Source organism: Megascapheus bottae, chromosome 5 (assembly GCF_031878675.1).
Source record: "Megascapheus bottae isolate mThoBot1 chromosome 5, mThoBot2.hap1, whole genome shotgun sequence".
In the NCBI taxonomy this organism is placed as follows: Eukaryota; Metazoa; Chordata; class Mammalia; order Rodentia; family Geomyidae; genus Megascapheus; species Megascapheus bottae.
Window position 1 is genome coordinate 71,561,069 of NC_143513.1, and position 22,583 is coordinate 71,583,651.

The 22,583-nt window shown below is 37.6% G+C and overlaps 1 protein-coding gene across 1 annotated transcript in view; it reads left to right on the forward strand.

Annotated features, from left to right (window-relative positions):
- The window catches only part of Exoc4 (exocyst complex component 4), a 662,437-nt gene that overhangs the window by 537,136 nt on the left and 102,718 nt on the right, over nt 1–22,583 (forward strand). Inside the window, exons 13-14 of the mRNA XM_090333323.1 lie at nt 1,595–1,750; nt 21,922–22,100. Of these exons, the coding sequence (XP_090189449.1) occupies nt 1,595–1,750; nt 21,922–22,100 (335 nt within the window). The remainder of the gene's footprint in view (nt 1–1,594; nt 1,751–21,921; nt 22,101–22,583) is intronic.

The following is a 22,583-nucleotide window of genomic DNA, read 5'->3' on the forward strand; positions in this document are numbered from 1 at the left end:
CCGCTTACAGGAAGAGTTGTTTAGTTTTTTTAATAGTCCTAACGGAAATAGGAACAGGAAAGTGATCAAAGACACTTTTTAAAGTCAGAAGACTAAGACAGGGTCATACCTCCTGGGCAGAATTTTAGAAGAAATTCATATCAATCAGTAAGCCAGAAGTGGCACTTATCTTTAATCTTAGCTATGAGAGGAAAGTCAAGGCCAGCTCCCTGCAGAAACATGAGATCAGGTGCCGCTCAAGGGATAGAGTGCTTATCTAGCAAGAGCATGGTCTGAGTTCCCGAGTATCAAAAAGTGAAAAGCCAAAGACTATTGAGGATTCCCTTGAATTGTGATATCATAATCTGAGCTAGTAACATTTTTTTGAGATTGTGCCTATTACTGCAAATGAAGTTGGGAACTTTAGATTTTTACAACAGTTTGTATCAGAGTAAGATGCAAGGAAGTAACAAGAGAAGAAGGACTCCTGAGAGAGTAATCTGAGAGAATGGAGGGACAACGTTTCTCTACTTATAACCTTATATCTTTATGGTCAGGCATTGTTAGTGAGTAGCACAATTCCAGAAGGTACCCCTAGAAGAACCAGATAATATTGCTTCTTGCAGTATGGACCGGGTTGCTTTCAGCTGGGTGTCAGGATTCAAGATTCTATACATCCCTTGTGGGGGGAGGGGTTCCAGGAACTTTTATTGTCTGTACCCCATATATATGTATTAGGAATGTGTAACATATCTCGGTATGACTCCTAACACCAAAGAATATTCCTATCTGTGATTGTAGGAACTTCCTGGAGCCTTGGTCATCTTCAAAGGAGAATCCAGCTAATTAGACTTCCCTTTGTATATAAATGACATTTTGTCATCAATGTTGCTGTGGACTTTTAGGCAATTGAGATTAGTTATAGTGACAGAAATGTTGAGCAGAAAGAGAAGCTTTTTAATTAAGTTGGAATTGAACCCTTAGATGAATCTGGGAAGAGATTCATTCTGGGAAGAGCAGTGTTAAAAGTGAACCCAACCCATGGGCCCTATTAGAGGACTCGAAGCCAGTCAACCCTAGGTCACTAGCCAAAGCCCGCTGGAGTTAGAAATAATCAAAGGCTTTTTCTGCCTGACATATGAGCACAGGATTTTTTTTATGATGGTAGATTTGCTTTAAATAGAAGAGTACACATTCTATTTTTTTTAATAGAACTAATTGATAGTTTAAACCAAGAAGCCAGAGCACAGACTTGGTAACACGTTTGTCACTTTTAGATGCCATGTATATTGTCATATATGTGCATATTTTTTTATCATATATATACTTTTTGTAAGATCCATCCTTCAAATCTATCAGTCACTTACATTTCTCTTAAAGGATTATCAATGATAAGAGGAGTAGGTCATAGTACTGGCGTTCATGATTTTTGCTCAACAATTAAGAAACTGAGAATTAAATATAGAAAGGATATTCCCCAGTAATATGGTCTATTAGTGGGTACTGCTTCTTCTAAGACCATTTAAAAATAGAAATGAAACAAAGGTAGACGAATAATACTAACTAAATTCCAGGCATTGTGCTAAATTATCTCTTTCATGTTGCATTTCTTTAGGGGCATTGTCCAATCAGAAGAAAAACTTGTTATTAGTGCATCTTGGGCAAAAGATGATGATATCAGCAGACTGTTGAAATCTCTACCAAACTGGATTAACATGGCCCAGCCCAAACAGCTGAGACCTAAGAGAGAAGACGAAGAAGACTTCATCAGGTAAAGATCTTTCTTCTTAATGATATTATGATATTAAACATAAATAGGAAAAATTCATGTGCAAGCAAGTCTTTCTTACATGAAATTTTAGCAGTCTGAAAGGGCCAATTACTTGAACTTGAAAATGTGTTTTCCCCTGTCTTACCTTACTTTTCATCTAAGTATGTCTTAAATTCAAAACATTGGAAGGAAGAAACAGGCATGAGTACAACCTGGACCAATGCTAAGGTGGGACAAATTACCATTTAAATACCATTCGCTCTATATAGAAGAAACTGTATAATTCATTTATTCAGCAGTTATTGAAGGTGTTTCCTGTAAACATGACAATAAGATAAGGTTCCTGCTCACATAGTGTGTGTCACTGTTCTGGTCATGTTTCTTCAAGTCAGGATTATTAGCTGGACTTTCTGTAGCATACAAACAAAATATATTTGCCATGTTAATTTACATGGGTTGTGTTGTGCCCGTCTTCTGCTTGTTTTGAGAACAGTAAGATCTCTCTCAACAGCATCATTCAACATTTACCCCTGTACAATTTAAATTATTTACTTAGTCATGGAAGTTGATGGAGCTATTCATTTTCAAGTGGCTGGCTTGTCACAGTGAAAGATTTTTACCTCTGTCATCTTAACTTTGTAAAGGAGATGAATGATTTGGTAGTACTTTTGTCACATTAAAACTAGATTCATTCCTACTGTCTTTTGATTATGAAAATAAGGTAATAAATGGTACAAATGGATAAAAAAATAAAATGTAAAATAGGATCTGTATATAGAAGCACAGACCAGGGAGTAGAGGAAGCAATGGGCATTGTTTTACTTTCAATTTATCTTAGAACTTTGGTTCACCTGTATCAGAATGTGGATTACAGCTGTAAATAAATAAATCTCTCAAAGTTAACTGTGTCAGACAGTAGATTTACAAAAGGGAAAGAGATTACCCAATTTATTCTCAAAAATACATTTAAAAGATTTCAACACTAATGAGAGAAATACATATTAAATGCCAATGAGATACTCCTACCAACCTAATATTGGACAACCCAAAGCATCAGTGAGATACGTATGCAATGTTGTGCATGTGCTAGGAGTAGAATTTCGAGTAATACTCCATACAGATGTTGAGTTTAATTCACAAAGTCTAACAATTTTCACAGTGTTTGTGAGTTTATTCCCTCACTGTGGGATGGAAGAGTTCTAGTCGCTCCATATCTCACCAACACTTGTTATCGCCATCTTTTTAATTGTAGCCATTCTAGTGGGTGTGCAGAGGCATCATGTTGTCCTTTTATATGCATTTTTCCTGTCATGATGAAGTGGAACAACTTTCAGTGTACTTTCATGTATTAATTGGCTATTTGTTATTCTCTTCCATAACATACATTTTCAAATCTTTTTTTCTGTTTTTAATTAGATAGTCTATTGGTTTAAAACTTCTTTGCTGTAGCTAGATCAATATTCTCCCTCATTATGAGTTGTCTCTTTATTCTCTTGGTGTGCTGTCTTTTACTAAAGAAACTTCAAAATGTATCACTAACTTGGGCATATTAATTATTTTATGGATAAGGCATGTTTTAGCCTATTTAAGAAACACCCACTTATAAAAAAGACATGGAGATAGATTCCTCAAAACTTTGGGTTTGTAAATATGCACTCCCAGCATTAGAAAAAAAATCACACACTATTGATTTTTTTCTATTCCTAGTATTTCACTTTAGATCACATTATTATGGCTTAAATAGTAGAGTGTTTCTTCATGATATATTCTGTCAGCAGAAGTCCAGTATGATTGAGAGATTGATTAACCCTCCAAGTAGAAGCAACGACTGATCTTAGGTCAAAAGTCAGCTGTAGGATCTGTTTATAGAAATAATATCATCTTATCCTTTTCCCAGATTTTTAAGAGAACTACTAGCCATAATAATTATCTTAAAAGCAATCGCTGGGGAGTAATTTATTCTTTCCAGTTTTACAATTATTTTAAATGAATGTGTGTGTCGTTCTTCATTAATTTGTTATCCTATAATTTCCTAATCATGTTTTCTACTCACAGAAGATTTTTAATCAGTTGTATCAAATATATTGAGTGGCATAGAATTAAAAGTATTTCTAACTCTATTCCAGGAAGAGAATCCTATCCCAAAGAGATGAACCTGTGTACCATCTTTATTCTTTGAATTAAAGGAAGTAGAATTAAAAAATGTTCTGGCTTTCTTGACTTTTGATTTCTTCACTGTATTATTCAACTTCCCATCATAACCTTGAAGATGGAAACTTTAAAATTAATTATGCAAATAACTCTTTTGTGGTACTGTGGGGTTTTTTCCATATATTTTTTTATTGTAAGTAATAGAAGGGTTGCATTATATTCACCAGATAGAAGGTGCATTACTTCACAAACATTGATACCCTTTCTCATGTCATGTCCCCATTTCCCTCCCCCTGCTCATCTTGTTTCCCCCCTTCCTTATCCAATTTCAAATAACCAATTAAGCATATATAAAAGATATCAGATAACAAGGTGAAATATTGTAACAATATGAGATAACCAAGGGACAGCTAAAGAGATGAGAGATAACATAGTACATTAAGGACAACAATCACTCATTTTTGTTTCTATATCCTGGAGGTCTTTACATTTAGTGTCATACTATATGGCCTTATGTATCTAGATTTTGTTCTATTGTTAATCTCTGTTAGGAGAGCCCAAGGTTTCTATTGATTATGACAAATGAAAGAAACCATTGAGCCTATGTTCCTTTGAGTCTGCCTTACTTCACTTAATATGATTTTTTTCTAAGTCTTTCAATTTCCTTACAAATGGAGCAATGTTTTTCTTTCTGATAGCAGCATAGAATTCCATTGTGTATAAATACCACATCTTCTTGATCCACTCATCAACTGAGGGACATCTGGGTTGGTTCCATATCTTTGCTATGGTAAATAGTGCTGCAATGACCATCGTTGTGCTAGTAAGTTTAGTATGTCCTTGTTTCTGGTCGATTGGGTAAATGCCAAGTAGTGGGATTGCTGGGTCATAGGGGAGTTCTATGTTTAGTCTTTTGAGTAACTGCCATACTGCTTTCCATAGTGGTTGAATGAGTTTGCACTCCCACCAACAGTGTAGTAGTGATCCCTCCTGGCCACATCCCCTCCAGCATCTGTTGTTATTAGATTTCTTGATCCTGTCCATTCTAACTGGAGTGAGGTGGAATCTTAGAATTGTTTTGATTTGCATTTCTTTTATGCCAGAGATATCGAGCATTTCTTCATGTGTCTATAAGCCATTTTTATTTTTTCTTCAGAGAAGACTCTCTTTAAGTCTTTGGCCCATCTTTTAATGGGATGGTTGTTTCTCTGGAGATTGGTTTGGGGTACTGTGGTTTGAACTCAGGACTATGCACTTGTTAGTCAAACACTCTACCATTTGAACAACACCTTCATCCCTTTTTGCTCCGGTTATTTTTTTAGATGGAGTCTCACTTTCTTTTCTTCTGCCAATGCTGGGGCTTCAACTTAAGGCCTGAGTACTGTTCTTTGGCTTTCTCAAGGCTAGAGCCCTACCATTTGAACCACAGCTCCACTTCTGGCTTTTTTAATGTATATGGTACTGAGGAACTGAACCCAAGTCTTCATGAATGTTAGGCAGTCACTGTACCGCTAGGCCAAACTCCTAGCCTGGAGTCTCACTTTTTGCCTCAACAGAGTTGCAATCCCCCATGTAGGTGGAACTATAGGTGTGACCCACCACACCCAGCTAATATTTGCTCATTTAAATATGATTTATGTGTAGTACAATTTAACTCTATAACATGATAACATATTCTGTGTGCTTATGCTCAAGGAACTTCCTCCCTGGTCAAAACACAGAATTTTTCTAGTGTCCTCAAAAGGTCTACCCTTAAGTTAACCACTATTCTGACTTTTATCATCATACTGTAATTTTGCTTGTTTCAAAATTTTATGTAATTATAATCATAGTAACTAGTTTCCTTCATTGAATATTATGTCTGAGAGATTGCTCATGTTTTTACATAAGGATGTAGTTTTAAAAACAAACTCTTTGCTTTAACAAAAGAGAAGTCAAATTTTAGGTCTTTTGTGTTTGCCTGTGATTGATTATTTCCTCTTAAACTGTCACATTCTTTCTCTAGATTAGAAGTTGAGAGCAAGGAGGAATGAGGGCACTTCATTTATATTCCAGTGTGGTAGAGTGAGCAGCCAGGCTTGATTTAGTACATTAGAACACCTCAGAACATGGCTTGAGCCAGAAGGACTGAAAAAGTCACACTGTCCTCCTATAATTAGTTTTTAAAGCTCAGAAGTCTATTTGGTGAACTGATGAATAAGGAACCCAGTGCCCTTTACATTGAATAAAGCTTATGTCCTCCTCTTTGCTAAGCAAGGCCCTTTTCTCTACTTGTTGTTTTTTTTTTAACTAAAAAAAATAAGGGGAAAAAATAGGTCAAGCCTGGGCTTTAATAGATAAAAGAGAAATAGCAAATATCCTTTTGTTCTCAAAGAAGCTGAAACCAGGCTGTCTGGCCCATTGTCTTTGCACCTGCCATATATTATCTGTATATTTTTCCCTTTGAGATGATGAGTATCTGCTGATAAAAGACTGCTGAAGGTGTAATTAACAGGAAGAGGAAGATGTTAAGAGAGTAAAGAAAGAAGAGATGTCTGGGAGCTGGGGAGACCATGTATATAAGATAAACAGAATTCCCATTTCACCCATTTTACAGTCACCCCTTTCATTGAGGGCTCCTTGAGTTTAGAAAATACCTATCATTTCTCTAGAGCCAGGTTTGAAAGCTCTTAAGTGTAACTGGTGGAATTAGGACCTGAATTCTAGGGGCTAGAGTTAAGTCAAACAATACATAAAAACTAACTATAGCAGAGAGAAGATGAATGATAAAAGAATTGATTTTCTGAGCCAGGTACTTGTAGCTCATGCCTATAATCGTAGCTACTCAGAAGGCTGAGATCTCAGTATTTCGTTTCGAAAGCCAGCCAAGGTAGAGAAGTGCATGAGACTACTATCACTAATTAACCACCAGAAAACCAGAAGTGGTGCTGGTGCTGTGGCTAAGTGGTAGAGTACTAGCCTTGAGCAAAAAGAGCTTGGGGACAGTTCCCAGGGCCTAAGTTCAAGCCTCATGACCCAAATCATCATCATTATCATTACCATGATCATCATCATTTCTGGACCAGTTGTGCAATCTGTTTTAACAATCAGAGCAGGAGTTGTTAGTGCCTAGCAATGTATGGCAGTATTATTAGTTTCCAAGTATTATTATTATTGTTGTTCCTCTTTAACAAGTTCAGAGAAAGTAAGCAACTTCCTGAAGTTCACAGAGCCATTATGTGACAGAGAGTGTAAGTCTAGATAAACTGGTCAACCAATGTAAGAAAATGGGTCAGGTGTTTCCATTTTTGGACTTTTGAGTTACTGCTTCCTTTTTAGTAATCCCTACAATCTTGACTGGTAAACTGTTCTTTTGCTAATGTCATGGACTTATATCTTGTAGGCACTTTGACTCTCAATTTTGTGTGTTTGGTGTTCATTGTCATATATATGTTTTATGTAGATTTTCAATCTGGGGTTGGTTTGGTTTGGTGCTAGTACTAGGGATTGAATTTAGGGTTTTGGTGCTACCCCTTAGCTCTCATGGTTGGCAATCTACCACTTGAGCCATAGTTCTGCTTCTGGCTTTTTGGTGGTTTATTAAAGATAAGAGTCTGATAGACTTTTCTGTCCAAGCTGGCTTCAAACTACTATCTTCATATTTTAGCCTCCTGAGTAAGATTTCAGGTACAAGCCAATAATACTTGGCTTATATTTCAATAATGCATAAACAGCATGTACCCATCTACATTTGGGAAGAATGACGAACTGAAACCAATTCAAAGTGAAGAAAATAGAAATAAATACTATTGTAAAAAGAAAGACAAAACAAAGGGGATGAAATATATATAAATTATGTCATGGATTAAATATGTTTCAGATGGAAAATGATACAACCCTGAGTAGGACAAAGATCTTTGAAGACATTTTTATCTATATTTACTTCCTAAGTAACTTTTTAGTTTATCTAGTTTAGTTTATCTAGTGACTGATGTGTTACTGCTTTTTGTTGCTTTATGTAATTGTAAAGTCAGGAAGATTAAGTATTAGGGAAATGTTTGGCATGACCTCTATACTATAATGAAGAAAGAGTCCACCTGAAAGCAGTAGAATTCCTTTAGAATCTCAGGGGCCTGAGCTCTTCATCCTGTTTCTTCTTGTCAGTCTGTACTGTCCAGTCACTTCATGAAGTGAAGATTAGACAATTAGAAAGGAAGTAGATATCTATCTAGAGTAGGAATATAGTTAAATATAAAAATAGTCTGAATAAAAGAGAACATAATATTCCAAGAATTTCTCTTTGAAAGGTTCCCAACATAATATAAAGCAACAGCTATTAAAAGGTTCCAGCTAACTACAGTTATTAAAGAATCTTCAGATAAATGTGAAGAAGCAATGAATGAGGTGATACGGGGGGAAAAAAGACATAAGCTATCTTGAACAAAATGTTCATTTGAATGGAGACATTTATTTCACTATCTCTGGATGCTTAATATGACTTTTAAAATGTAATTGTAAAAGGAAAGATGAATCAGAGTGCATGAATGTATTAAATAAGTGCAGAAGTAGAAAATGCCATACTAAAATGTTGGATTTTTCTTCCTCCCTTCCTCAATTAAGCAAGAGGAAGATCATGGATGCATGATTTGCCAGGCAAATCAGAATGAGAAACAGACCTAAATCTCACAGTTAAAAACCAAAATCCAGTTCATTAGCAAATGACTCAGCTCTGTACACATCACGTAATGTCTAAGGTAATTGAATCAGTCTTTTTGTTATTATATCAAACTGATATGACTCGTGTTAGCAAAAGACTATTGATTGGCAGTAATTTTTTTTGACAAACCCAAACTTAGAATCTCCCTTTAAATATGTCTTTGACATGATTTGAGAAGTATTGTCCTGTTGGAATCATTTAAAAGGCACTTATTTGTTGGTTTCCTTAGTATTTTATTTCTTTTTCAATTTCAGATCATGGAATTATTTACTATTTTTCATGTAGATGTTCATTTAACTATACTATTTCTCTTTCTCTTGTGTGAAGTTTTAATAAAAGGAAAAGAATTGCCATTCTAATTTAGTCCCTCTTAGCCCTCATGGCTGATCGATGAGCTGTTGTGTTGTGGTGGTAGGCCAAGTGCTTATGGTACAACCTGGGTGGGTGAACAGGAGGAGCACAGGTGATAAAACCTTTGATGAATCTTGAACCTGCTCCTGACTCACCCAGTCAGCTGCAGGCTGAAATTGCCTGCCTGTGGATAAAGGACCTGCTTGCTTATATCCATCATTCTTTGCCCACTTAGACTTTTTGTGGTGACTCTCTTTCCCCTTTCTCTCTGCCATGTCCATTCTTTGTGGAATGGTGCTAACCATCCCTGTGCCTGTGCACCTCAAATTTCAAGGTTCAACTCAGACATCAGATCCTCCTACATCTCCTCCCAGAAACGGCCTCCCTTCCTCCAAACCATCCTGCTTCCTGCCCAAACCAAGTGTTTTCAGTGTAGGGGGAGCCACATTGTAAAATAGTGTTCAGGGCATTTTATAGTGTGAGGAATAGAATTCTCAGGGGAGAAAATACTGTGATGAGTTAAAGCCAGATAGAAAATTATAATTACCCGAGAGAGGGGATGATGATGATAGAATTGGGGACAAGGAGAAGGAAATAACTTAGCTAAATCCTTACCCATCCATTGGGCAAGAGGTCAGAATAAAATGTCTAAAATCAATACGTCAACAGGTACCAGTCTCAGCAGATTATTTAATGAGATAAATGTAATCACAGGAAGAATTGACATGGTGGTGTTTTGTGTGTGTGTGTGTGTGTGTGTGTGTGTGTGTGTGTGTGTGTGTGTGTGTGTGTGTTTATGTGTGTATTTTATAAAGCACAGAGTGGAAGCTGGGAGAACTGGGACAGGGTGATAGGTAATTATTATCTTGGTTTAATATTTTCAATTACTTAAAAAAACAATCTATACATCTTCAAATCGGTTTAGTATTTACTGCCTGTTTGCTAATTTTCTACAAATACACTGCCATTCCAATGTTTCTCCCCTGGAAAATATCTCTAATTTGTTTTATACACAGCATTTACCCACTGTAGTGTGTGGCCTTTCCTCTCTATCCCTGTGTCTTTCTTCTAAAACTCTTGCCCCACACCATCCTTCATCCCTTCTCCCTGTTGTAAGAGAGTTTGTGTTTAGCTGTTACTGCTTAAGATGGATTGTTGAGTGACTCTTGTCTGAACAGATTTCAATTTTTAAAGAGAAAACTAAACGATAATTTGAGAAATGACTAGAATATTCAGGGAGATGGAATATTCATAGGAAGGTGTTCAGTGCTACATCACTTTCCACTTTTAAACCTTTAGTCATTCCTTGTAGTTGAAAAGCCAAGATATGTCATGTCCAACCTGCAATAAGTGGTAACTGATGATGTTAATCTTTATTAATGTTGTTGTGATGTTTAAGACATACTATTGATAGGTGACTGTTGTTTGTATGAATGCATAACTTATGGAGGCAACTAGAAGGAAAATCGCATGTTTCCAGATGACCCATCAACTAAAAAACAACTTGGATGGCCTAGAAATCACAGTGAGGGATACAAAACTATTTACATAAAAACTGAGCTATACATTTATATTAACAATTGGAACTTAGTCGGAAATAAAATAAGGGGACTTTAATGTATGGAATACATTGTTAATGATACAGGCAAAGATTAAAAGTTGTTCTGCTAGGGAAAATGGTAAATTAAAACTTTAATTGTAGAGAAATTTTAAGGTATTTCTTCTCATAGGAATTATGCAGGTCTGAGTCAAATAGTAACAAATTTTTTTAACATAATGAATTTCACATGATAATGCCTCTGAACTTATCACAAAGCTAGCTATCTTGACCTATGATTAAAATCTTGACCTTTAATTGGAGAATAGCTGCTAGAACTTTGGTGTTTTTCTACCTATTCATTTCTCTAAGGCGTCTGCCTTCATGTCTTTTTTTTTAGATAGGCTTCCCTATGCTAGCAAAGCTGCCTTCAATGGAATGGTCCTGTCTCTATACCTTTGCTCCCTACCCATGCTGCCTTGCCAATACACCCTTTTTTCTTCTTCTTTGAGAAAAGGCTCAATTATGCACACTATTTTTTCTGGGCACACTCATTTGAACACAACAAATAAACCTCCAAAAATGCTTCGACAAGGACAGAAAGAGTAGCAGAAGAAAATGTGCATTTATGTGTTCAAGGGTTTTATATATCCAAACATGGCTGGCTACTATCGTCTGCTTCAGCTCTCTGGATCTGAAATTGGAAGAGCAGAAATAGTTTCCAAGAGTTCTGATTGCATTAAGTAATTCTGTTCAAGATTTTAATTTGGGACATTAACTTCTCATCACACATGTTGTTTTATACCTTATATAAAATGCTCAGAAACTCAAGACATTGATTAGAAAGTCAGTGTGCCACTGGGAGATGCCTCTAAGAGGTGACTCCCTGGAGACTGCTAGCCTAGCTCCTAGTTTGGACAGAGGTAGAGAGATGCTAACTTTGAAATACCCAGCAATTACCCTTCTTTTTCTCATTCCTTGTTTTATTTCCCTGCCCTTAAATTTTTTTCATTGCTTGTAATCTGACAAGTTTTAAACTTACAGAAAAGTTGAAAGAATCATATATACATATATATGTATACATATATATGCTTAAATCTGCTGTTCATATTTTGCTATATCCATTAACCTCTCCAAATGTACTCACTCACTGCCCTCTTGCCAAACTAATCAAACTGTTATTCTTCAGCTGCAACGTATCTTTACTGTATATGTTTCTTATGCCTCTACAACACACAAACGAGCAGCTTAAAGCCTTATTTATAATAGGTCAGAAATCTAACATAAGTATCACAAGGCTAAGAATCAAGGGAAATCTGTGTAACTGATACTCTACCACTTGACACATGCCTCCACTTCTGGCTTTTTGCTGTGATAATTGGCCATAAGAATCACTCAACTTTTTTCCTTCTGGGCTAGCAATGGATTTTGATCTTCACATCTCAGCCTCCTGAATAAGATCACAGGTATGACCACCACCTGAGGTAGGTCTTTTTTTTTAATTTGAGATGCAGTAAAGATTCACATATTATATCTCTACTTTCTGCTAACATGCAACAGTCTCAACACTCCTTCCATTTTTTTTTTCATGTCACTGCATTTGTGGACAACAGTCTAGACAAGCTGGCCACCAGTAACTGTGCATATAATTCTAGCTACACAGGAGGCTGAGATAAGGAGGATCAAAGTACAGGGCTGTGCTGAGAAGTCTAAGAGACTTCATCTACAGAATAACCAGATTGGAGGCATGGTTCAACTGAAAAGTGAGCCAAGCAAGTGCAAGGGTCTGTGTTTAAACATTGTTGGGGGTGGGGGAGACACCCATGGGCGGGTGCTACAATGGAATGTCAGATTTCCTCTAAAGTTCTGGATTCATCTAGCAGTTTCATTGTGATTATATCCTGAGCTGTCACCTGAGAAGCTTCTACCAGGAACATCTTATGTGTAATATTCTATATTAAACCTCCCATTTCATCACTTCACTCAAACCCTGGTTGTGCTGCTACTGGCAAAGCTAAGCCTAACCATTTGATTAAGGTAGTAACTGCCAGATAGCTCTTTTATTTGCTTCCCTTACTAACTACTGATTTTTTTCATATAATTTTTATTGTAATTAATAGAAGGGTTATATAATATTCACCAGACAGAAGGTACATTACTTCACAAACATTGATACCCTTTCCTATGTAAAATTTTTGCTGGTCCTAGGCCCTGCACTCTGGGCCTGAGACTGTCCTTGAGGTTTCTTAAGGCAGGCTACAGCTTGAGCCACAGCACCACTTCTGGCTTTTTCTATGCATGTGGTACCAAGGAATCGAGCCCGGGTCTTCGTGCATGCCAGACAAGCACTCTACCTCTAGACCAAACACCCAGCCTAGTGATCTTAAGGATGATTCCCAGAGACATTGTGATTATCCTACTCTTATCATCCATCCATTGATAAATGGCATCCATACAGCTGTGAATTAAATAAACAGCTTTTCCTCCACTTCCTACTCCCTCTTCTAGTCACCTATGTATGTCATATCCACGCATTTTTAAATCAGTGAATTGTAGAGATGATTTGCTGAGATGATTTAAATATATAGAGCTCAACAGACCTTAGTGTTCGTTTGGACAAGCTTTGACAACTCTATACACACATGTAATGATTTGCTCTTCCACTGTTACTAGTGAGCATTTGGATCGTGTCCAGTTTCAGTCCCTTGTAAACAAAACTGCACTAAATATGCAGTATGACTAATTAATTCTTAGAAAATATTCTTGTCCTCATATGCTTTTATGCTTTTGAACAACAATGTGGGAGTAGAATTGTTGGATCATAGGATTCATGTAGATTGAATGTTATGTGAAACTTGAGATTTCTCATTGCTTCATATCCTTGTCAGTATTTCATTCTATTCTTTATTTTCTGTAAGAGCTTAGTTGATACTGATTATTCTTTTTTCTTTAAAAAATTTAATAAAGGCGGGGTCAGGAGTATAGTCTAGTAGTAAAGTGCTAGTCTAGGATGCATAAAGCCCTGAGTTCGATTCCTCAGTACCACATACACAGAAAAGGCCAGAAGTGGTACTGTGGCTCAAGGATAGAGCACTCACTTTGAGAAAGCCCGACAGTGCCCATGCCCTGAGTTGAAGCCCCAGGACTGGCAAAAAAAAAAAAACCCAAAAATAGTAGAGGAGCCCAGAGTGTGGCCTAGTGGTAGAGTGCTTGCCTACCATGAACAAAGTCTTGAGTTCCATTCCTTGATACCACATACCCAGAAAAGGCCAAAAGTGGTGCTATGGCCAACTGGTAAAGCATTAGCCTTGAGAAAGCTCAAGGATGCTGTCAAGGTCCTGAGTTCAAGTCCCATGACTGGCAAAAAATAAACAAAAACCAAATAAATAAATGTTTGATAGAATTCAGTATTCAAAAGGTCACATAGACCTGCATTTTCTTTGGAGAAGTTCTTCTTTACTATTTCAGTATGTTAAATATAGATGGGACATTTGCAGTTCCTAGTTCCATTTTGCCAATTGAATGATTCAAGGAATTTGTTCATCTGTGCTACTGAACTAACTGACGCAACATGAAAATGGTCCCTAGTTATCATTCTGAAATCTGTAAGTTTGGTGATAGTGTCCCCTATTTGGTTTCTAATACTGGTAATATATGTTCCCTCACTTTTTTTTCTTGATCAGTTTATTTAAGGCAAAAATTTGCTAACTCTCCATAAGTAGATAGAAAGTATTTTAGGTTTGGGGGAACATGTTGTGTCTCCCCACAACCACTTTACTCTGCTGGATTAGTAGGAAAGTAGCCACAGATAATACTGTTCATTTGGTAAACCATAGTTTTCCATTCTATGATGGTATAAACTGCTGGTGTTTTTTACTGTTATTGTTTTCTAACAGCAGTTTTTTGCTTCACTGATTTTTCTCTAACCCTTAGCTATTCTTCATTTCTCCAATTTGTTTTCTGATAACTTTGGGTTTAATTTGCTCTTGATTTTCCTAGCTTCTTCTAGAGAAAGTAAAAATCACTGTTCCAAAGTACATTTTCTTTTCTAATATAAGCTTTTAGAGTATATATTTCTTTCTAAGCAGTGCTTTAGCTGTCCTCCTCAAATTTTGATTTTTTCGTTAACACTCAATTCAAATGTTATCTTTTCCTTGTGATTTCCCCATATGAACCACAGATTGTTTAGTAGCACATTGCCTCAATTTCAGATATTCAGAGATATCCCAGATACTTTTTTAATTCTGTGTGTGTGTGTGTGTGTGTGTGTGTGTGTGTGTGTGTGTGTGTGTGTCAGTCTGGGGCTTGAACGCAAGGCCTGGGTACTACCTCTGACCATTTGTACTTAAGGCTAACAACAGCTCAGATCTCAGCCTCCTCAGTAGCTAGGATTATAAGTGTGAACCACTGGTGCCTAGCTCCAGATACATTCTTGTAATTGATTTGTAACTCGATTCTTTTATGGACAGATGAAACCCTGTCAAGTGAATCCAGTTAGTTAAAATTTATTGTACTTATTATCATCTCCCATGGACTATTTTTATCCAAAATGTTACCTGTTTTGATGGCTCTTTGATACTATTGTAATTTATATGATGTTGATTCTATTGTAGTTATGTATATATAACTATCATTTATGAGATATATTTATATGTACATACATATAGTATATACACAAACAATACAGATATATTGCAAAATAATTAAATATGTGCATATATGCAGATCTATTTGTAATATATATATTTGCAGATATGTACATGTATATATACAAGCACTGAAATCTAGATAGTGGCAGATGATAAGCTGAGATGTTGTTTAGTGAATTGTTCTCCTTCTTCCAAGGGTCTGTTTTATATGGTCAGTTGTGCAATGTCTGAACAGTTACTTAACTATTTTATTCATTTTTGTGGCTGGCCCATGGTGTGAGAACTAATTTAATACCAGTTTTTCCATCATGGCTGAAAACAGAAGTAATTATTACTGTTATTTTACTTATTTATTTTTGGAGACCCAAAATTGTCCTAGATATAGCCAGGAAGAAATCTCATTTTCTTTCAACATGACCCCATTAATCTTTTATCACTTCTAATATAACAAAATAGATAACATCCACCTTGTATTTTTCATTTCTAAGCCTAGAATCAGCCATTTCTTCAAAGTATCTCAGTTCTTTTACAAAGAAATATCATTTCAAAACTAAAATCTGAGCACTAAACGTACTCATTGCTATTACAATAGTTTAGAACCCACAGGCTTACATCCAGACCTTATTAAAAGCAAATTTCTCATAAATATCTGCTAAAAATGAACAACTCAATAATAAAAAGTAAATCCAAATTTGAAAAAATGAACAGACTCAGAATAGTTATTTCTGTAAAGAAGATATGCAAATGATTAAAAACACATGAAGAGATCATTGTCAAGAAATACAAGCAAAAGCCACAAAGCGATATTACTTCTTGTACACTTGTTGGTTGTAATTTAAAAGTCAGATAATACCAAGTGTTGACAAGGATGTGAGAAAGTGGAACTTCATATGCCACTAGTGAAAAACATAAGCTGGTAAAAGTGCTGAGAAACATTGTGGCTATTTCCTGAAAAGGCTAAACTTAGAGTTATCTTGTGATCTGATCATTTAACTTAAGTGGAAACACACATCCATGCTAAACCTTATCCATAAAATGGTGGCACACATCTAGAGTCCCAGCCTGAGATGGCTGTGGCAGGATGATTGCCAGTCCAGAACCCGCCAAGCTACATAGCAGGACCCTGTCTCAAAAGAAAATTAGACATAAATATTCATACTGCTATTATCATAATTGACAAAAAGTAGAAACTACCCAGATGTCCCTCAACTGATGCCTGAACAAATACCCATTGGTAATTTCAAGGGAAGGTATGTTTGTGGTACACAAAAGCACTGAAAGGTAGTTAGAGCATAATAGATGCTGGAGATATTACTCCGTCTGGAGAGAAAGGGCATAAGCACCCTGGCTTTCCCCTTCCCTGTGTCTCAGTTTTCCACCAAGGCTTCTTATTATCCAGGCTAGAGAAGGAGGGAGAGATGGAATGAAGAATTTTAAAGCAGCACATGTAGGTCTTCTGTGGTCCACCCCTTTGGTTATTCTGCATTCATTCTCACCATATCTGTATTTTAGACATTCATAATTATGCTTAATGTGAGATAGCTGTTCATCACACAAAGGCATTTCCTCTCTTTCCCTAATAAAGAGACATGGAGTTTATCTGGCCTTGCAGTTGCAGCCATCCCGAGTCCAGTTGCTCCACAGCTCTCCATTGCAAGTCACATAGTATTCTGCATATATGGTGACTTCAAAACTAAATTGGAGTTCTTCACATATTTGTGCTGACTCTGCTCTTTGTATTATATTAAGGTAAGGTCTTAAGTTTTTTGCTTAGGGATAGCTTTAGACCAAGGTCCTCCTGCCAGTGCCTCTCACAAAGCTGGGGTCACAATTTGTGTGTTTATTGCTTAAGATGGAGTTTTCACTATCTTTTGCTAGTCTGAAAGTGTAATCCTTCTCCAAATCTCTATCTCCTGAGTAGCTGGGATTATAAGAATCAGTTACCATGCCCAGCCTAGCCTTATACCTTAATGACAATGAATTCTTAGTGGACCTGCCTTTATTGAGCTGTCATGGTGTTTACATTACTTTTTGTGTAGACATGGAAGAATTAAGAGGGATCCCAATGAATTCCACATAGGCCTGTGGGCCTTTATTACATAGAAACAGAATACTTTCCCCTTGGCAAATCAAGTCACTCATTCTAGGCACCAAATAACCAGTTTTTCTGCTTGTTTCCATAGTGTGAGAAGCTCAGATCAGCCAGATGACAACTTCTTCCAATTCCATTGTCCTAGCATGTTTAGCCTAAAGCTACAGGAAAAAGAACAAAAAAAAATGATGTCACTTAAGTCATTTCCTAACTGGTGTCATTGCTGAAATCTGCCTAGTCCATTTCACCCCTTTCAAGCCAGCTCCACATAGATCAAGTGAACTTTTAAGACTGGGGGCAAGGGGGGGGACAGAAGTATGGCCTAGTGATAGAGTGCTTGCCTAGCATGCATGAAGCCTTGGGTTCAAATCCTCAATACACAGAAAAAGGTGGAAGTGGGGCTTGGCTTAAGGGAAGGGCGGTAGCTTTGAGCTGAAGAGCTCAGGGACAGCGCCCAGGCCAAGTGCAAGCCCCATGACCCACCCACCCTCCCCCAAAAAAGACTTTGGGGGCTTGCTTCACTTGTTTTTGCCACAAAAATAAGTATCCAGGTCAAAAACTTTGTGGGTGGTTTAGCATTATTGGGAATAAATTTTTCAGAGATCTGACAGAAGTCTTCCAGGCAAGGAGTATTCTGTGCCAGTTCATGCCCCTAGTAGATGTAGATGTGAGTACTCTGCCCACTCCAAACTATGAACACTTGGACCATCTGCTTTGCCATTTGAGCCGGTTCTTGTCCTTCCTGACTGCTGTGACACAGGGCACAGCAGCTTGGCCCAGGCTCCTGCAGCCATTGTCTCAAAGCTGGGCCCTACAGTAAGAAATAGTGTTCAGAGATATGGAGAGGGGAACAAGGAGAAAGAGGGATGGGCCGAGTGTGTTTGTCATGTAGCAGATATAGCACAAATCTGCAAATCAATCACTACTGAGACCATTTATAGTTCTTCCATAATTTCATTTAGTCTGCTGAAATTGCAGATTTTTCTTCCCTTTCAGTGGCTAACAGAATTATTTAAAGACTAAATGGAGACAATTTTGTGCATCTTTGGCAAAACTCTCTGAAATGAATTCTTATCAGATAGACTTTATAGATTATAATTGTGTGGTAAAATTCAGTTAAACAGGTTTAACACTCTTGGCAAAATTCCCTTAAATGAATTCATGTCAGACTTCTCTATAGATTATAATTGTGTGGTAAAATTAAGTTAAACAGATTTAACACTCTTGGCAAAATTTTCTTAAATGAATTCTTGTCAGATCAAGTCCTTTAAAGATGAACAAAAATGTGTGGTTAAAAATGAAGATTAAGAGGCTTACAGGCATTCAGTGCCATAAGTTTCCTTATTAGCCCACAGTTATGAAGGGGACTGTTCCTGTGGGGTCCACTCCCCCACACCTTAAGTATAATGTTCCTGATGTGTGGTGTAAGTTCTGAAGACATATGTGATGTCTGTTAAATACTGTTGCTGTAAGAAGATTATATAAATATCTAGATCTAGATTGGGAGAATAATTCTGATCCAAATGCAGATAGTTGTCTTTCTGGATAGCCATTGCATCTTTAGCAAATCTAGAGCCACAGTTCGGACCCACTGCGATCCACCCATCATCACCCCCCAACTTAGCTCCAGTATCAGTAATACCCATGTACTCCTGTTGGCTGTGCTAGGGTTTATCACATGCTCCGTACAGTACTGCCTAGTACTGAATGGAGCAAATTCATTGGCTCAAGTGTTTAATCTGGCTTAGTTGGGAATGGGAGATGTGTAGATTGCAGATGTAACTCCATTCTCCTCAATGGCAGGGCACTGTGGTACCTGCCTGTCATCTCCTCCACAAAGGAAAGCACAAAGATAAGGGATGCAGTCCAAGCTCTCTCGCACATAAAGGGAGAGCCTATTGTGAAAACAATGAGCACCAAAAAGAGACTGGCTAAGTTGTCCAGAGGTAGAACACCTGCTTAAAAAGCTTGCGGTCTTAAAAGGAAGTCCTAGTATTAACCATAAATAAATAAACAAATAAATAAATAAACCAACCTGTGCTGGGAGTTTGGCCTAGTGGTAGAGTGCTTGCCTAGCATGCATGAAGACCCGGGTTCAATTGGTCAGAACCACATACATAGAAAAAAGCTGGCAGTGGTCCTGTGATAGAGCTCTAGCCTTGAGAAAGCCCAAGGACGGTGCTCAGGCCCTGAGTTCAAGGCCCAGGACTGGCAAAAAAATAAAATAAGGAAACCTAGTTTTGAGAAATAAAATGTGGAAAAAGCAGAAAAACACGAACTATGGTTTCGTTATATGGTTAACATAGTGGACACATAAATAGTGATTTTTTTCAATTTATTTATAATTATTAAACAGGATATACAATTTGATGTTTATTTTACCCAATTGCATATATGAAAAAATAAGCTATACTTTTTTCTATGAGATCAAGTATTCTCTGCTTTATAATTTGTACTTACTTCATAGTTTTTCATAGCCTGGATGTGCTATAATTTCATAAATCAGAAGGTTTGGAAAAAAATCTTTAGTCGGGCAACTAAATCCATCCCTCTACGGTTATTGAAACTCATAAAAATCTTCCACCCAGCTTTTTCACACACACAAATCCTCCGAGGAATGATTCTTGTGTGTAAAATGGTTATAGTGTCAATCAGTTATTCCCCATGTCATGGTTTCTGTGCTCTTTGCAGGTTGTTAGAGGGAGATTATAGATTCCTGTCAAATGAGATGTCTGCTATGTATTCAACATGAGGCAGTTTGTGTTTTTCTCAGTCTGTTGCTTGCACATCCAAGGAGGTGAAACAAATTTCACTGAGCCAAAGGGAAGTGAGCTCATCACCCAACACAGACATGGCCACACAGCACAGTTAAACGACCCTGAGGCCCACACAGCCCCACACTGGGATCCCGCTTCTAAATAAATGTGCTCATCTCCATTGTCACATTTCAGCAGGGTTACACCCACGTGTATAAAGATGCCTACAAGCCCGGCTTCCAAAGCCTTTTGCCTCCCTTGTTGTTTTTTAACTACCAGCTCAGAGGCGTGTGTGTGTGTGTGTGTGTGTGTGTGTGTGTGTGTGTGTGTGTGTGTTTTATAACTATCAAAGATGATTTAGGGGCTGGAAGAGTTGATTTCTAAGGACAGATTAAGAAAACTTAAATATTTACAACTTGAGTAACATGTCTGTGGACTCAGCTCATGACAGAGACAGAGACATCGTTTTTGCTTTTCCCAGTAACTAGATTTTAGGAGCATCTTATTTCTGACCAAGTTTTAGAGGATGAGATCACTTATGCTAATTAAAGGAGCGTGTTCTTTTGAAATTGCATTTAGCAGCTAGTAACAGAAACTTGAAGTAACAGTGACAGAGAGGGTTTCAGTGTCTCTCCGACAATGCACTGTCTGGAAGCGCTCTGTCTGGGACTGCACTGGAGCGCCATGATGTCATCAGTGTCCATGCCCTCTTATCTCCGGGCTCCATTATTCTCAGCAGTGACTTTACTCTCAAGGTCATTTGGTGTTTCAGAAGAGCTACTGCAGCCCAGTTGCCATGGCTGCATTCCAATTCCAGAAAGGAGGGAGGCAAGGAAGGTTGCTGCCAGCAAAGATCATTGGAGACAGTTTTCTTGTAAGCTCATCAGATGTCAGTTCATGTGTGCTATTACATCATTAAGAGAGGCAAGGAAATTTACCAGGGCTTTTATTGTGATTCACTTTGTTTTAAGTTAGGCATACTGCCCCCCCCAACAATATCTGAGTCCTTTTTCCATGCAGGCAAGGAATAATAAGTACTGGCTAGGAAGTAAGTGTGTTCTGTCATAGTAATTTACCTCTTGAAGATGCAGTGAGATACTGTGATAGGGGACCATTTGTAAAACTAGCCTTGGGACTTATTCCCTAGTGTTTGCTCCCTTGTAACTAACTTTATTCGTCATCCCAACAGACCTAAGAATGCTGATACCCTCAATTTAGGAGCATTGAGCAAATTCCAAGCACTGTGTTCTTGACTTTAAAGCATTACTTCAATGACTTGTTTCAAATATATATATATATATATATATATGTAAACAGTGAACTTTGTATGAAACATATCTGTTTCTGTTTTTTCTGATAGTAAACAAACTTAACATTGTTAGTTTGCTTGTTTTTCTTCCCCCAAATACCTTAATGCTTATCACTTCTTTTTATCATAAATAAATGAATGAAACTAGTTATCCTTCTCAATTGTAATCTGCTGTCTGAAAGAGAATGGGTCCAATTAGCCTTTAAAATATTTACAAAATATTTTCTAGCTCCCAGATTAGCTTGGTTGTTCTATTTTTAACCTGAAAAGCAGGTATATATTTGGCATCCTAAGCTGTACATCAACTGGAGAAGCAGCAAAGAAATATCCTCTCTTATACAAGAGAGCTAGAAGCTATCCTAGGGACTGTCACTGGAATTCAGGCCCTTGCTGCTCCTGCTGGAGATAGAGCCACTGAGGTCATTTCATGTGGTCTAAGTACTCTGTCCCCTATTAGAATAATTTTAAGCACGCATGCAATAGTTACACCTTCAAGAGAGAGCACACTGTCTAGTAGAGGTTATAACAGTCATTGTGCAGTCCATGCCTTAAAAACCATTGCCCATCCCACCATGGCCGTGCTGTAAGTGATGTGTGTTTCTGATTTGTTCTGTTTTGTTTTGTTTTCAGGGCAGCCTTTGGCAAGGAGTCTGAAGTTCTAATTGGGAACCTGGGTGATAAACTTATCCCCCCACAAGACATTCTTCGTGATGTCAGTGACCTCAAAGCCTTGGCCAACATGCATGAGAGTCTGGAATGGTTGGCAGGTCGAACCAAGTCAGCTTTCTCCAATCTTTCCACATCTCAGAGTAAGTGTTCTAACAGAACATTTTCTTTTGTGAGGCTCATTGAGAAGTGAATGACGGTTGTGGAATCTATGACTTTTGCCTAGGCTGGCCTCTGAACACAATTTTCCCCATCTGTCCCCTCCAAGTAACTGGAATTACAAGTATGGGCCACCAGGACAGGCCACTAAAACACCAGAAGTAAAGATGTTTCTTAAGTGGTAGAGTGCCAGACTTGAGCAAAACATAACCAAGCAAGAGCACGAGGCCCTGACTTCAAGCTCTGGTACCACAAAAAATGACAACAAAAACATTTGTATTTAATGATGAAATTAACATATGTATTCTCAAAAATAGAATAGAAAACTGTGCATTTAAGGATTCAAATGTGCGCGCGCGCACACACACACACACACACACACACACACACACACACACACACACACACACACACACACACACACACACACACACACACACACACACACACACACACACACACACACA